Source organism: Pelophylax lessonae, assembly GCF_965119305.1.
Source record: "Pelophylax lessonae genome assembly, chromosome: 12".
Taxonomy (NCBI): domain Eukaryota; kingdom Metazoa; phylum Chordata; class Amphibia; order Anura; family Ranidae; genus Pelophylax; species Pelophylax lessonae.
Genome location: NC_138779.1, coordinates 59,488,902 through 59,505,577, shown reverse-complemented (window position 1 = coordinate 59,505,577; position 16,676 = coordinate 59,488,902). Strand labels below are relative to the sequence as shown.

General features: G+C 41.7%; 1 protein-coding gene across 1 annotated transcript; it reads right to left on the bottom strand.

Moving 5' to 3' along the window:
• Positions 1-10: 10 nt before the first annotated feature.
• Positions 11-16,047, bottom strand: LOC309568680 (nicotinamide N-methyltransferase-like). Its single transcript, XM_082274418.1, has 4 exons — positions 16,017-16,047; positions 11,357-11,527; positions 3,959-4,166; positions 11-481 (listed from the first exon to the last, which is right to left on the bottom strand). The coding sequence occupies exons 2-4, from the start codon at positions 11,508-11,510 to the stop codon at positions 61-63; spliced, it is 783 nt and encodes a 260-aa protein (XP_082130544.1). The 5' UTR covers positions 11,511-11,527; positions 16,017-16,047; the 3' UTR covers positions 11-60.
• Positions 16,048-16,676: the final 629 nt, after the last annotated feature.

The window sequence follows — 16,676 nt, the reverse complement described above, 5'->3', positions numbered from 1 at the left end:
ACTCAAAAAGGGCATTAAAGTTAATATGGACTCTTTTTTTTATTGTTTCCCTCTATGGCGTCAATGTTTGCGGGCTAGAAGACAGAAAGAAACGTTACAATTAAACACCTCTTCTGGAAATTGTAAGTCAGTACATGTTGTAAACTCCTGAATCTCACATCCACTCTCTACCACCGCCTCTCGCACAATGTTTTCATCAAGTGACAAAACTGGAAACTTTGCTTCGCCAACCAAGTAATGCGAGGCTCCTAAGTAATCATTGATAACTAGATGACCCCCGGGTCTGATCAGAGACACAATGTTCTTCACAGCAGTTTTAAATTCCTCAGCATTCTTGCAAGCACAGATGAGACACGCGGCAACAATCACACAGTCTGACAGGGGAAGGGAATTTGGGTCTAAGGGATTGGCCTTGGCGACATCACACTTCATGAGTGAGACTTTCTTGCGTATCTTCTCTGCCTTCTCCTCCGCTGTGGACCTAGAATTGAGAATATCAGAATCACTAAAGGTATTCTAAAAATGTTCATGCTGACATTTTTATTTTATTAAAGCAACCAGACACAATTGAAATTCAGTTTTTTAAAGATAGATTTGTGCACTAAATCCAACACCGATAATGGGAATGTAATATGAATTATTATTGTAACATCATAGGTTAATAAATGTTACTCCAGAAATTACCCACTGGCAGCCATTGCACCCAGTAATGACTGTTAACCCAACCATCATCAGACAGCTCAGTACTCGGCAGCAAATTCAAAAAAATGCGAGCATTCAAACCAGCCAAACTTGGCGTTTTGAATATTTTTAAGTGCAGAGGAGGGGTTTGGGGTCTTTTAGACCCCCAGATCCCTCCACCAGAGTACCTGTAGAAAAATAAAAAATAAATAAATACATTTTTAGTGTCCGAAAATATCGGCCGATAACGATATCCGATGACCAAAATATTGGTATCGGTATCGGCACTAAAAAAACTATATTGGTCAATCACTAATCAGTATAAGTCACTTCTGAGAAGTTTGACTGACACAAAGAAGAAAATTATGACAGGGGAGGAACCTCCAGATGATTGACAACCTCAGCTCTGTTCCCGAGTGCTATGCAAAGGGGGGGGGTGTCCCTCCAATCGGCTCTTAGAGCTCTGCAGAGCGTAACTTCAGCTCTCCGCCCCTTTTTTCTGACAACTCAGACAAACTTTATAAATTCTGGACTTTGAACAGAGGTAGAGAAGAGAAGACTGCAGATAAACAGGTACACCTTATGTAGGAGGATTTTTTTCTTCTCTGTGTATCACCTGAGAACATTCACTTCACTAGGTATATGTAAGGGTTTATACCCACTTTAAATCCCCTTTTTAATGTGTTTTGTGGTCAGATCCACTCCTTTAACCTCCCTGGCGGTATGATTCTGTCAGGAATTCTGTACCAAAAGCGGTACAATTTTTTTCATGGAAATTTGGCGTTATGTATTATAGCATGCTCTGGTCTCATTATTTCTACCCATCATTCCTAGCTTGGCTGTCACCCTCTCTATGGGTCAACTTTAAGAGGTTGGATGTCTCGGTTCCCCTCCCCCTCTGTGCTCGCTTGGGTGGCGTCACCTTTATTGCCTCCACCTTCGGCATAAGAAAGGGTTCAGGTTATCTTAAGGTACTTTTATTGGTATCATTGTCTTTCTAATATGTAAATCAATTGGGCACTCAACTTTAGGACCATTGAGATAAGCCCTATGTATATACACATGCTATGTCTTTTATGTTTTTTCCTTTTGTTACCTAGAAATGTTCACTCTCGAGAAATGTCTATGAAAACTCCTGAAGAAGCTATTATGAAGATGGCGAAACATGTAGAGTTGACATTTTCGAGTGCATTTTCTTGATTTTATCATTTTATATTGATGTACTGTCTTGTCCTCACCTCCTATGTGTAATAAAATGTACAATTTTTGAGAATTCAGATTTTTCTCCATCATTTTGCACCGTTAAAGTCCCACTTTGCCCCCCTCCATTGTAGCTACTTTAAACAAAGGGATGTGGTGCTTTCTACTTCATCTCTAGCAATATTTCTTTAAAATATATACATATATATATATATGCCAATATAAATGTTATGTGTGTGTTTGTGTTTTGTGCAACGTTCAATGTTTGAATTTCCCTCCCTAGTTCCGCTCCCATGCAGCATTGCTGCTGCAGGGAACGGAACTAGGAAGTCATCACACCGACGGAGGACGGACGAGCGGCGGGGATCTCAGACGGCTGGCGATCTCAGCAATGGGAGATCATCGCTGGATCGCCAGGAGAAGGTAAGAGACCGCTGCGCGCTCTGCCCCTCCACCCCGAGCGTGACTCGGGGATACCGATCCAAGCACAGAAAATCCACCCCGAGTCACGCTCGGGGTTACCGCTAGGAGGGTTAAGGAAGGGCAAATATGTAGTACAGAACAGAATTTAGTGTTAGGAGGTCTAATCAATCTGGAAACAACATAAAGATTATGTTGTGTATATGTCATTACACAAGATCAGATCAGGGTTGCCAACCATTTCATAAATTTACAGACAGTTTGTAAATTCCCGGTGACTTACAATCTGTCCGTAAATGTCTGTTACAGACAGTGGCCGCTAGTAAAAAACATGGCTGCGGCCCAACTTTGGAACTCCACATGCCCTATTCTGAGGCTGGGCAGACTCAGACAGGATCCGGCTCGGGTGGGCTCGGATGGGGGGCAGGGGCATGCTGACATCATAGCGCCATGCCGTGGCTTTGCGCCTTTTATGTATTACTAGTGGGGGAGCTGAAAGGGACTCGGGAGCACTGCTGCCCGCTGCAGCCATGAGTTGTTGTCACCTCACCTGGCTGTAATCTGGAGTACAACAGTGCATGCCTGAGAACTGGGGAAGCAAGCAAGTTGGACTCTTGGAGAGCAAACATGCCATGGCAAGAAGTAGGTGGAGGAAAAGGACAGGAGTATGCCACTCTGCAAGATATGTTTTCTTTTTTTAATTTTCCAGGCAGCTCCATCCTCATGTCTGTTACCCCTCCTTGGAGGCAATGAGGCTCCATCTGAAAACAAATTAACATCCCATTAGCTTAATGAAGATTGCAACAGCCTCTGTTTATGGGTGCCGCAGTTAAGGAAAAATGTTCAGTGGTTTGACATTAACCCCTTCAGAGCTCCTAGTGGACACTGTGTTTATCACTTGATGAAGTAACACTATGCAATTAAACTGCACAAAGGAGTCCTGCATCATGCCCCCAGCCTCCAACTATCTCCTGTATTATGTCCACAAACTCTGACTATCTCTTGTATCATGTCTGCAATCTCTGACCATCTTTTGTATTGTGTTTGCAATCTCTGACCATCTCTTGTATCATGTCTGCAGTCTCTGAGGGGGAGTCTGGAAAGCAGTCAAGAGTGGGAGTGCCACCGACACAGGGGTCACGAAAGGAGTCAGACATGGGTGGACTGTGTAGAAGGGAATATAGGATGAAACCGGGAGCCACCAAGCTGGAGCCCAGAGAGGACTATCTGACTTTGCCCTGCATGGTGCACCTGAGAGGAAGTCAGAGACAGCATTGCCAGTTCAGTCTGAGAGGGGGGTGGGTCACTGATGTAAGGGTGGAGTGAATACAGTAAGGTAAGGGGGGCACTGATATACAGGTAAAAGCACTTTCCCGAAATATCGGCAATATCGGTAACTTCTGGGGCAGATTCCGATATATCGGGGAAAGTGCATATCGGCCCCCAAAATACCGGCTTTGCCGATAATCGGTCGATCCCTAGTTAAAATCCCCCAATATTATCACTGTCCCTTAAGGGAATATTATAAAAACTTTTAAATAAAATACACTTGTCTGATTTTTCAGCAAATTGATAGAAATGAGCAACTCTTTTGCAGTGCCAGACTCATGAGTACTCATCCATATCTAGAGTGCATTAATAGATGTTTGGGACATACCTGTGGTTTTCAATGTCACAGACACATTTCAGATGTGGAGACCAATCGAAGGCCTCCTTATCACCTTTTAGCCATTTCTCTATTTCTTGCAGGTTCCTTTCTACATAATCCGTAAGGTATATTTGCTTGAAGTTTTCACAGGCAGACATAATATGACATATGGTGGGACCAGCCCCAATCTCTATAAGACTATTGCCTTCGACGCAACCTAAAAAAAATTTAAATCAAATCAAATATCTTTCTAAGTTTAAAAGGCATGTAAATCCTAACAATGAACTTGTCATATTTGGTTCCTTTTGGTCTATTAAATGTACTTTTAATTATTAATTGTTAATTATAGCACTTGGTTACCATTCTGTTCTCCCATGGCTTTATTCAGCAACCAGAAGCCAGGAGGAGAAGTCACGTGTAAGCTCCTCTCAAAGCCTACACAGGGCTGAAGACTTTTCTTCCGCTCTGGTGCACTAATGCTGTCACATAAGTGTAAGTCACATGCTCCCCTGTACTTGGTTCTGATAGGTAAATAATGAAAGAAAAAAAAAAGGATGTACTACTGATATCGCCAGTATCAAAGTAAGCCTATTACTTTTCCTTACATGGGCAAAGAAGAAACATGCTATAAAATGGCTTTGCCTGACTTCTTTGGCACCCAGCGTTCTTACCATTTAGGACCAAAGAGACATTTTGCTAATGCACATAAAAATATACCAATCAAGTAATACATATGAAAATTTTGAATAAAATATACAGTACATTATGAAAATAATAAATTAAAGAGTAATACATTTATACACTATAATGTATATATTTTCAGTTATCATAAATATGTACAATCATTCTCTGGAAAATTTAAAAATTCTTAATTCAAACATGGACGAATCTGCATGCAAAAATCTATGTAAATTGATTATTTGCAATAATAGAAACAGATGTCAAATTTGACCTAGTTTTCTGTTTCACAAATTCTAAAAAAAATAACTTTAATTTTTAAACATATGTTCTGTACTTTGTGTTACCTTCATTTTTCATTAATTTTTTGCTAATCTTCTCATATGCCATTGTTTTTTTTTTTTTTTTTTTTTTTTTCAGAATGCATTGGAGTGGATTTACTGAAGGATTGCCGACGGATCATTTTGCAAAGTAAATATTGACTTAGGTTGGGTTCACACTTATGTGTTTGTAGACAGCGCATGTGATTCACACTGCATGACTGTGCACATCATATGCGATGTCTGTGTAGTACAAATTCAGCAATACAGTTTATATGGCTGAAATCACATTGCATTCACACTAAAATGGTGCAGGACCATTTTTTTTGTCCGCACTGAAATCAGATTTCATGGGTGTTCAGACCCATGCGATCCGATTCCATCAGATTCCACAGTTTGCACTGCATTCTAAGAACCAATATGGGGGTGTCAATAACTTTATATTGACACCCGCAGCTGTTCGCAGAGCGCAGTGTAATTCAGGAATTGCTGTGGTTTGCACATCGCACCAGTGTGAACCCAGCCTAAGTGTAAAGCTGTCACGTAAAAAAAAAAACAATGGTAACTTTTAACCACACATGCCCAGTTTTCAGTGTATTTATACCTGTATCTTCCCTATCACATCTGAGCAGCCCATGTGACTCTAGAGTCACACATTTGGGTGTATACATCTTGGTAAATGACAGTCCACTCCCTCCTCCTCCATGCCCACTAACCAGCTAAACACAATGGTGGACGGATATTGCATGTAGATTAATGGAGGAATCACCCCCCTCTTATTGTAAGACACAAGCTGGAGCCTGTGACTGGCAGAAATCCGCCCACATGTTATTTCCACAAAATGAAAAAGATTTGATTTTAAATATATACTTGTATGCCAATTTAAAACAGTATATTGAGGGGGGCTGGTTGGGGGGGGTCATGGGGCCTGGGCACAATATGTTCCCAGTGGGGTGCCGGGCCTTGTGGCGCGTTTCCTCTGGCCTTGATCGGCACCCTAGGTGTAGGATCATGGATTAAACTTCGGGTCCTCCTCCTCGATCTCTCTCTTTTTTTTTCAGATTTGAGGTACTTCGCTTAATTTAAAGTATAAGCTATTATTTGCTATGTTTGTATGCTCTGATCTGAAATAATTTCTTTTCTTCAGTCTTCACAAAGGAATCGGGGGGCTACACGAACCCAGCTTGTAAGGCCGAACTAAATAATACACCTCAGGAAGTGCCGCCATGGCTAACAGAGGATAGACTTAGAGCTAAACTAGAGAAACTTAACATAAATAAATCCCCGGGACCGGATGGCTTGCACCCAAGGGTTCTTAATGAGCTCAGCCAGGTGATTGCCAGACCATTATTCTTGATCTTTAAGGATAGTTTACAGACAGGTATGGTGCCAGCTGATTGGAAAAAAGCCAACGTGGTACCAATATTTAAAAAGGGGCCGAGATATATCCCGGGTAACTATAGGCCGGTCAGCCTAACATCAGTAGTCTGCAAAATTTTGGAGGGGATGATAAGGGACCACATACAAGACTTTAGTAATGAAAACGGTATTATAAGTAGTAATCAGCATGGATTCATGAAAAATCGTTTATGCCAAACCAATCTATTAACCTTCTACGATGAAGTGAGCTGCCACTTAGATAAAGGTAAGCCTGTGGATGTGGTGTATCTGGACTTTGCAAAGGCCTTTGACACCGTTCCCCACAAACGCTTACTGTACAAACTAAGGAAGGTAGGTATGGATCATAAGGTGAGTACCTGGATAGAGAACTGGCTCCAGGGGAGAGTCCAGAGGGTGGTGATTAATGGGGAGTACTCTGATTGGGCGGGTGTGGAAAGTGGGGTCCCCCAGGGTTCTGTCCTGGGACCAATCCTGTTTAATTTATTCATAAATGATCTAGAGGAGGGGATATCTAGTACAATCTCAGTATTTGCAGATGATACTAAATTAGGCATGCCAATATCTTCTATGCAGGATGTGGAAATCTTGCAAGCAGACCTGAACAAAATAACGGGGTGGGCAACTACATGGCAGATGAGATTTAATGTAGAAAAATGTAAAGTAATGCACTTGGGGGCCAGTAACCAGAAAGCAAGCTACTCACTAGGGGGGGAACCTCTGGGTGAGTCTAGGATGGAAAGGGACCTGGGGGTACTGGTAGACAACAGGCTTGGAAGTGGCATGCAATGCCAAGCCGCTGCAAGCAAAGCCAACAGAATACTGGGTTGTATAAAAAAGGGGATTCACTCCAGAAATAAAGAGATTATTCTTCCACTCTACAAAACTCTGGTCCGGCCACATCTGGAGTATGCTGTCCAGTTCTGGGCACCGGTCCTCAGGAAGGATGTGCTGGAACTGGAGAAAGTCCAGAGAAGGGCAACAAAAATAATTAGGGGAATGGAGGACATCAGCTATGAGGAAAGACTACAAGCACTGAACTTATTCTCTCTGGAGAAGAGACGATTGAGGGGGGATATGATATCAATTTACAAATACTGTACTGGCGACCCTAGCATAAGGAACAAACTATTCAGAGTAAGGGAATACAATAAGACACGTGGCCACTCACTAAAACTTGAGGAAAGGCGGTTTAACCTTAAAGTGCGTAAGGGGTTCTTCACTGTAAGAGCGGTAAGGATGTGGAATTCTCTTCCGCAAGCAGTCGTATCAGCGGGGAGCCTTGATAGTTTCAAAAAACTATTGGATGGACACCTTAAAGACCACAACATACAGGGGTATACAATGTACGGTTAAAAGCAAACACACACACACACATCATAGGTTGAACTGGATGGACTTGTGTCTTTTTTCAGCCTCACTAACTATGTAACTATGTAACTATGATCTTTGCTCTACAACTTGCTTGTTGTATGTTTGAAAAATTTCTAATAAAAACGATTGAAATGTAAAACAGTATATTGATATTATTTTTTTATTTTTTTTTATTTACTCTGTATTTGTCTTTTTTATTTTGCTGTTTTTATTTTTTTATTTTGAACATGTGACCAGCAGCAGAGGACTAGAAGCCCCTCCTGCTTATGTTTCCCTGCAGACAGTCTGGGAAAGAGCTGGGTCATTTGACAGCTGTATACCAATTAGGGAAAAGGTACTTAGATGGGGCGGGGGTTCCATAATTTTTGTTGTTTTCTTGATAATTTGTACAAGCAAAAAGTTATCATGAATGCAGAGTGTATCAAACAGCACTTATATTGGAAGAATGGTAAATACAGTATGTGCGGTTCATCTGATAATAATAATTTGTACTCTTAACTCATAGTTATTCTTAAGCATGGATTAATAATTGGACCATTTTACAATTTAACATTTTAACATTTATAGTTATATATTATTTTAACAGTATAACATTTTAATAATCATATATTCCTTGTCAAAAACCCATTCTAACTGGGTAATTTTGAGTATAATAAAATAAGATGAAAATAATTCTAAAATAAAAACAAAACATATAAAAATAAAGAATATTAAAGTAAAGAGGGAAGGAAAAGTAATGACTGAAAATGTTGTACATATGTGTAAGAAAAAGTAATTTCAGTCCAGAAGCTATGCAGTGCTATCATCCACATACAGAAAAAGAATGGACTATGTAAGTTAAACAGTGTGGGGTTTATTTACTAAAACTGGAAAGTGCAAAATCGAATGCAGCTGTGCACGTTAGTCAGTCCACTTCTGTATTAAACTTGTTCAATTAAGGGCTCTTTCACACGGGCGGTCCGATCAGATCCGCCTGTCAGTTTTTTAGGCGGATCTGATCGGATCCTCCATGCAGCTCTATGGGGCAGCGGGTGTCAGCGGAGGTGACCTCCGCTGACACCCGCTGCCCTCCGCATCCGATCCTGTGCTGAAATCTGGACGGATGGAAACCCTATTTTTCCATCCGTTCAGTAATCGGAGCGGAGCGGATCTGATGAGAGCGGACAAGCGGTCCGCTCTCCTCCGATCCCCCATAGAGGGCAGCGGGTGCTGAGACACCTCCCTCTCCGCTCTGCAAGCGGAGACGGAGCTGTCATCCGCCCGGCTCAGCGGGGATCGCGGATCGATCCCCGCTGAGCAACACGGATCCGCCTGCGGAGGCGGACCGTGTGAAAGAAGCCTAACTGTTGACAAAAAAACCTGGAAGCTGATAGGTTTATGCAGAGCTGCACCAGATTTTGCACTCTCTAGTTTTAGTAAATCAACCCCATTGTGTTTAGTATCACTTTAAGTCAACAACGACATGACTTAGTATCAGAGTATCCAGAAAATGTGGCCATACTAGGGGAATCCATGCAAAGCTTCTGGACCTTTTATCTATCTTTCTACCTTTCTTGTCCTATGATCTACTGTTTAACCATTTGTACCCATTAGAACTAATCAACATGACAATGACTTGGCAGTTGTATTGATGATCTGACCAATGTGGTTGTACCAGGCATTACAGTAATGACCAGAGACCGTCAAATGCCATATTGCCATGGCGCCATACTAAAATGCCACATTTTGCCCATTCTTTGGTGAAATGCCATATTTTGCAGATTTTCGGGAAAAAGACACATTTTGTGCCATATTTTGCCTTATTTGGGCCAAGTTTCGAGAAAAAAATAGAAATATTCTAAGGGGTTCTGCTAAAACCTATAAAACCAGGTAAGGGCAGGATCCCAAGCAGGGCAGGATCCCAAGGTGCTGAGAATTCCACAAGTGACGTGAGGGATTCCCATCTAAGGATTAAAAGCCATTAGCTTGAGCTCATCACAGGTCAACGTGGGTCATTGTAGGGTATTAGGTTCCATTCCAGTTACTACCTGGAGCTAACTACTGATGGGAACTAATACCCTACAATGACCCACATTGACCTATGATGAGCTTGAGCTAATGGCTCTTAATCCTTAGATAGGAGAGCATAGTGGCTCATGTAAAATTATACTATAATTAAAACTAAAATTGATGTAAATAACTGTAAATAGTAATAAAGCAGTTAATATGGTTCAAGTTGCACAATTTAACCACTTGCCGACCGCCGCACGACTATCTACGTCGGCGGTCAGCCCCTCACAGGCAAACTAACGTAGGGCTACGTTGCTTGCTTGTGAGGGTCTAGGGAGCGAGCGCGCGCCCCCGGAGGCGCGCTCCCGCTCCCGCGTGGTCACGGACCCCCCCGCGCGTGTGACCAGCGGACCCGATGTCCGCCGGCCACTCGGCGATCGGCGGGGGAGAGGGAGAATGTCAGGCAGCTTGTGTAAACAAGCTGCCTGTCATTCTCCTCGCTGCAAAGACACTGATCACATGGATCTACTAAGTAGATCCGTTGATCAGTGTCCTTACAGCTGAAGCCACAGCCAATCACAGTAGAAAGCACGCCCCTAGGGACACACACAGCCCCTCCCTCCCAAATAAAGTTAACCCCTTCACTACCAGTGTATTTTTACAGTAACAGTGCATATTTATAGCACTGATTACTGTAGAAATGTCACTGGTAACCCCAAAAGTGTCACAAATGTCAGTCAAGGGTCCGATCTGTCCGCCCCAATGTCGCAGTACCGCAAAAAAAATCGCAGATCGCCGCCATTACGCGTTAAAAAAAAAAAAACAACAAAAATGACAAAAATCTTTCCCTTTGTTAGTAAACGCGATAACTTTTGCGCAAACCAATCAAAATACGCTTTTTGCGATTTTTTTTTACCAAACATAGGTAGCATAAAACAAATTGGCCGAAAATGTTAAAAAATTTTGATTTTTACATTTTTTTTGGGGGAATTTCATATAAAAAAATGTGAAAAATATTGTTATTTTTACAAAATTGACGCTCTTTTTTTGTTTATAGTGCGTGATCAAAAAATCGCACAGGTGATCAAATACCACCAAAAGAAAGCTCTGTTTGTGGGAAAAAAAGGACGCCAAATTCGTTTAGGTACAGCATCGCACGACCGCGCAATTGTCCGTTAAAGTCACGCAGTGCCGAATCGCAAAATACCCCCTGGTCGGAATGGGGGTAAAATCTTCCGGGGCTTAAGTGGTTAATATCCCTTTTACGATGGGAAGGGGGGTGGAAAGTTGAAAAATAAATGCCACAACAGCTAAAATAAATGCCACATTTGGCCAAAATAAGTGCCATATTGCAACACTTTTTAGTGCCATATTTCGTAAAAATAAATGCTACATTTTGAAGGTCTCTGGTAATGACATATTTGGTTTGTGATTGTATCCTTGGCCAATGTCAGGTCTTTTGTTGTCTCCATGGTTAATCATTGTTTTGTAACATGTAAAAACTAAATAAAAAATAGTTGAAACAGAAAAGGTAAGACAAAGTTAAATAAATGAATTGGACATTTCAAACTAAAATAATGCCTATATTTATTTATATCCAGACCTGAAAAGACATTGAAGGAACTATACTGGCAATAGTATTACATACCAGATGAAAATACATTTTTCATAAACGTGAACAGGAAAATGGCCTCTGTGGTTATTTCATGGTCTTCATCTATTGCATAATACTGGTCTAGGTACTTTCTTGGGTCAAAATCATTGTAATTTTCTTGATTTTCTGCCCTTGATGAAACCTCCATGCTGTACGTCACCCACCCTGTGTGTACAAAAGTAAAAATGAGTAAACTGTACTTGTACCGTGTATGGAACTTTATTGTTTGTGCGTCAATGTTTTTGCAGATTATTACCTTCCAGTGCCAAAAGAAGTAGTAGCCAGTAGTATTCAGCCTGGGGGTATCAATACCGTAAAAAGTAAAAGAAAAAAAAAATATCCTGCCTAGCCTGATTCTTAACCCTCAAGTTGAAATCTAGATTCATATAAAAACTCAATTGTATGCAGTTATGTTTTCATTATACACTGTAAAGCATACTTTAAAATGTAAACCAATATCTTGTAATGAAATGTAACTCAAAATGGGACACAGAGAGGAAGTACTCTGTGCCAATCAGACCAGATTCATGCACAAGGATCATCCTGACATGGCAAAAATAGGCAATGACCTGATAAGGGTGATGCTGCTCCTTCTCTGTCCAATCAGAGATGGAGTGGTACATGACAGCTCTATTGCCTAATTTCAGTAAAGAAGATTTAGGACAAGGACCTTGCTGGGTGGTGTAAATCTCAGGACCAGGTTGTCAAAATTAGAAAACAGCTCCCAGACATGTATTACAACTGTGAAGCTGTTTGTCTAGAGTTCAGCTTTACCCTAACCTCTATGTCAACCTTAAGGCTCCATGCAAACAGGGCGTCATAAAAACGAGCTCCAAAGCTGTTTCTTGACGCCGGGAAAAAGCAGCTGTAAAAAAGTGCTTTCAGTAGCTTTTTCCATTAGCGTTATTGCACGTTTGGCCACGTAGCTTTTAGCAGCGTTTTTTCTGCCTCCATTCAAAATCAATGGTTCCCTATGGGAGCCTATTGATTTGAATGGAAGTCGCACCGCAAGTCGGATCAGGATGATCCGACTTGCGGCGCGACTTGCGCTGTGAGAATCTTGAGGGGGAACTCCACGCCAAAATGGGGAAAAAAACGGCGTGGGGTTCCCCCCCAGGTTTCAAACCAGGCCCTTCGGGTCTGGTATGGAATTTGAGGGTAGCCCCACGCCGAAAAAACGGCGTGGAGTCCCCCCCAAAATCCATACCAGACCCTTATCCGAGCATGCAGCCTGGCAGGCCAGGAAAGGGGAGGGGACGAGCGAGCGGCCCCACACCCCCTGGACCATACCAGGCCACACGCCCTCAACATGGGGGTGTGGGTGCTTTGGGGCAGGGGGGGCTCTGCACCCCCCACCTCAAAGCACCTTGCCCGCATGTTGATGAGGACAAGGGCCTCATCCCCACAACCCTGGCCAGTGGTTGTGGGGGTCTGCGGGCAGGGGGCTCATCGGAATCTGGAAGCCCCCTTTAACAAGGGGGCCCCCCAGATCCCGGACCCCCTCCCTATGTGAATGGGTATGGGGTACACTGTACCCCTACCCATTCACCCCATAAAAGGCACAAATGCCTACTGGGTGGACAGTGGTTAGTACGCTGTTATTTGGTTGGTATAAGATATTGCTGCTTCAGTCTTAATGACTAAGCATGTTAATCTGTTAATGGGTAAAAGCAGTTCTGTTTGGTATTAGGCCCCTTTCACAGGATCGGAACGATCGGGTCTGCCTTTCCGTTTTTTAGGCAGACCCGATCAGGCAACCCATTCTCCTCTATGGGGAGTGGATGTCAGCGGACACCCGCCTGGCATCCGCCTGGCATCCGATCCATCAAGATTGGCTGAAAACAGACGGATGGCGATACGTACGGCGGCTCGGATCACATGGGATCGGATGAAAACAGACAGGTTGTCTGTTTTCACCCAATTCCCCCATAGAGGAGAGCGGGACTCTGACAGGTCCATCTCAGCACAGTGAGCGGAGACGGACCAGTCATCTGCCTGCTCAGCGGGGATCAATGGAGTCCATCAAAACTGATCCGCCCCGTGTGAAAGGAACCGTAAAGGCTAAAGTTAATTACATAATTAAAATTGTTTTAAACCCAATAAAGTGCCTGCGGCCTAAACTTTTCCACAATCCTTGTTGAGTGTTTGTTAGAGCTGCACAATTAATCGATTAAAAATTGCGATCTCGATTCAACCTCCCCCCTCCCCCCTCCAGATCTTAAAACGGCATGTCCTCAATTCTTACAGAGCTGTACTTTGCTCACTCACAGCTGTCGGGGGGGGGGGGGGGGGGGTTTCAGTGGAAGAGCCTCCAAATGTTTAACATTGTTAAGGCTGTTAGAGAACTATAAACACAATGCTAATTTACAATGTACCATCTCTTTCTTTTACATCAAAGGAATGTAGTGGGGGCAGTTTAACCTCTTAAAGACTAAGCCTTTTTCTGACACTTGTTGCTCACAAGGTAAAATCAGTATATTTTGCTAGAGAATTACTTAGAAACCCCAAACATTATGTATATTTTTTTTAGCAGAGACCCTAGAAAATAAAATGACGATCTTTGCAATCTTTTATGTCACGCTGTATTTGCGCAGAAGTCTTTCAAACGCAGTTTTTTGGGGAAAAAATACACTTTAATGAATTAAATAAAAAGGAAACAGTAAAGTTAGCCCAATTTTTTTGTATAATGTAAAAGATGATGCTACGCCGAGAGTTGCGAGAGAATCTTAATCTTTATTCTAAGCAAAAAAAATCGTAATTCTTATTTTATCCAGAATCGTGCAGCTCTAGTGTTTATTTTTTATTTTAGATATGTTCTTATAGTATGATGGGTGTTAATGGGGTGTACAATCTCATAGACATCCTGGAGCCCCTCAACCTGCATCAGTAACCCTGTGTGACATATACCCCTTCTGACACTGACAAGGTGCAGCTCTATCACATCACATACTTTTATTTTATTTACCACTTCAGCCCCAGAAGGTTTTACCCCCTTCATGACCAGGCCATTTTTTGCAATACAGCACTGCATTACTTTAACTGACAATTGCGCGGTCATGCGACACTGTACCCAAATAAAATTAATGTCCTTTTTTTCCCCACAAATAGAGCTTTCTTTTGGTGGTATTTGATCACCTCTGCGTTTTTTATTTTTTGCGCTATAAACAAAGAGGTTAGAGATGTACAGAAAAGGAGTAGAAAGAGCTGATTTTCCACTGCCAAATACCCAAAAGTGACAACCTACAGTAATTACATGATGGCACGATCGTCTGCTCTCAGCCCCGGTTCACATTTGTGCGGCTGCGGAGATCACATGTAATTCGGAGTGCACTGCTCCTTCATTACATGCGATCTCCTGTGCGGATGCAAATTCAGCCATACACTTTGTATGGCTGAAATTCACACTGCACCCGCACCAAAGACGCACAGGAGGCATTTTTTCAGCCGCATCAGGATCGGATCGCACAGTGGTTCACACTTGTGCGATCCGATCCTGTGCGAACTGTCAGATCGCACTGCGATATGCGATCAAACTGGGGGTTTCGTTAACATTTAATTGACACCCCCTGCGTATCGCATATGGCAGTGTGAACTGCCAGGGGTGCAGATGCAATGCGGGAACAGGCTGCGAATTCGCAGCCTTCCCGCATCGCACAAGTGTGAACCGGCCCTTAGGGCCGATTTTTCGTTTTTCAAAAATGAGTTTGCCCGATATTTCGGCTAGTGCATGGCCAGCATAAGTCTAAAAGATTACTGCTGTGTCTTAGCCTTCTACGCAATGTTGTAATCTTACACAAAGGAACAAAAATGTATAACTTTGCCAAATCTGTGTGTGTAAGGACAGATACAACACATACCGCTGGATGTATCCTGAAAACAAGACTGTTGTACAAATTGCAGCAGTGCAATTATTGCAATCATTGTAAGCATTATCTTTATGTCCAACTTGTGTTTAAATACGTTTAAATGTAATCTTAGTAATAGTTTGCAATTTAAATAAACATAGTGTATACATACCTAATGTGCTATGTATTAAAAGATTTGCAAACTATACTTGGTAAAAATTGCAATTTTATTTATTTTTTTTATAAAAATCAGGCTGTAAATAAATGTGTCTGTTTGCAAATGTTTTCAGATATGTAATGTTTGCAACGTCTGCTCATGAAACGTTAATTATTTAATTGCTAATGATAGAGTAAAAAGCCTTGTGCTAACTTAGTAAAACACAACAAAGCATTAGGTAAAGTCACAACAATTTCTGGAGAGTCGGGCATTTAACGCAAAAAAAAAAAAAACTAACAAAAATGCAAAATAGTTGAAGTCATTTAGTCAAACTGAGTGCAAATGCAGTTTTGAAACACTTTTTTTGAACAGAAATAAAGCTACCTCATATATCTGGTTATGTCTTATGTAATGTAGGCAATAAAAAAAAGACATATGAATATACCTCTGATAATACTTTTAAATCTGCATAAAAAAAATAAAAAATTAAAATCAAAACTACTGATGCACCAGTTACCACCTAATAGGTTAAATGTTGCAAAACTGTAAAAAAATATAACAAGTGTAATTTCTGAATGGACTGTTGCGTTTCAGATGCTGATAGGATTTCAAAAAATATTCTTGTGTGTTGGTTGCAGAATGGCTTCCTTACCTCAATTTGGTGCTCACTGCTCAGCTGAAGGCGTCCTACTTGTGAATTACTGGGGAATTTCTAAGCACCCTTTACAGTGAAACCTGATGCTGACACCCTCCCTCACTACCATAGTGTAATGAGAAGACTTGCATATTTGTTGTAGACGGGATTTACCCTTTACATGCTGGAGAGTTGCAAACCACATCCCATGCTAAGAGAGGAAAAGGCTACCAATTCAGATGAAACGTGTCAAAGTAGATTGTTTATTCACAGAAAATGATCAACAGTGTAAGGGGCACCGACACTTAGTTTTAAGGTACAAATATAACAAAAAAGAATTAAGCCATAACCAATAATAATACAGTTATAGTAAGGGAAAAAAAAAGGTGAAATAGACTCTGTGTGCACTGCCTTAAATTTAAAATGGAACTTTACCCAAAAGAGGAAATTCCACTTGTTTGCCGCCTCCTCCGCCCTCTGGCACTTATGTTTGTTTTTTGGGGGGCGGGGAATATCTGGTTTTGACAGCTATGTTGGTCGTACCTTTATACGGACTTTTAGCTACAGAGTTGCAGGCAATGTTAATCGATGACAAGCATGCTGATTAGAACACTCATGATCCTTTGAAACTACAATTCTATTTGTTGCGGTGGAAGATGGGACTTGTAGTTCATTTAG

Excerpts from the sequence above, each read along its gene's own strand:
- LOC309568680 (XM_082274418.1), bottom strand. The coding sequence starts at position 11,510 with ATGGAGGTTTCATCAAGGGCAGAAAATCAAGAAAATTACAATGATTTT. Across the intron at positions 4,167-11,356 it reads GAAAAATGTATTTTCATCTG|GTTGCGTCGAAGGCAATAGT; the intron begins GTATGTAATACT and ends AATTTTTTTTAG. Across the intron at positions 482-3,958 it reads TGTGACATTGAAAACCACAG|GTCCACAGCGGAGGAGAAGG; the intron begins GTATGTCCCAAA and ends TCTCAATTCTAG.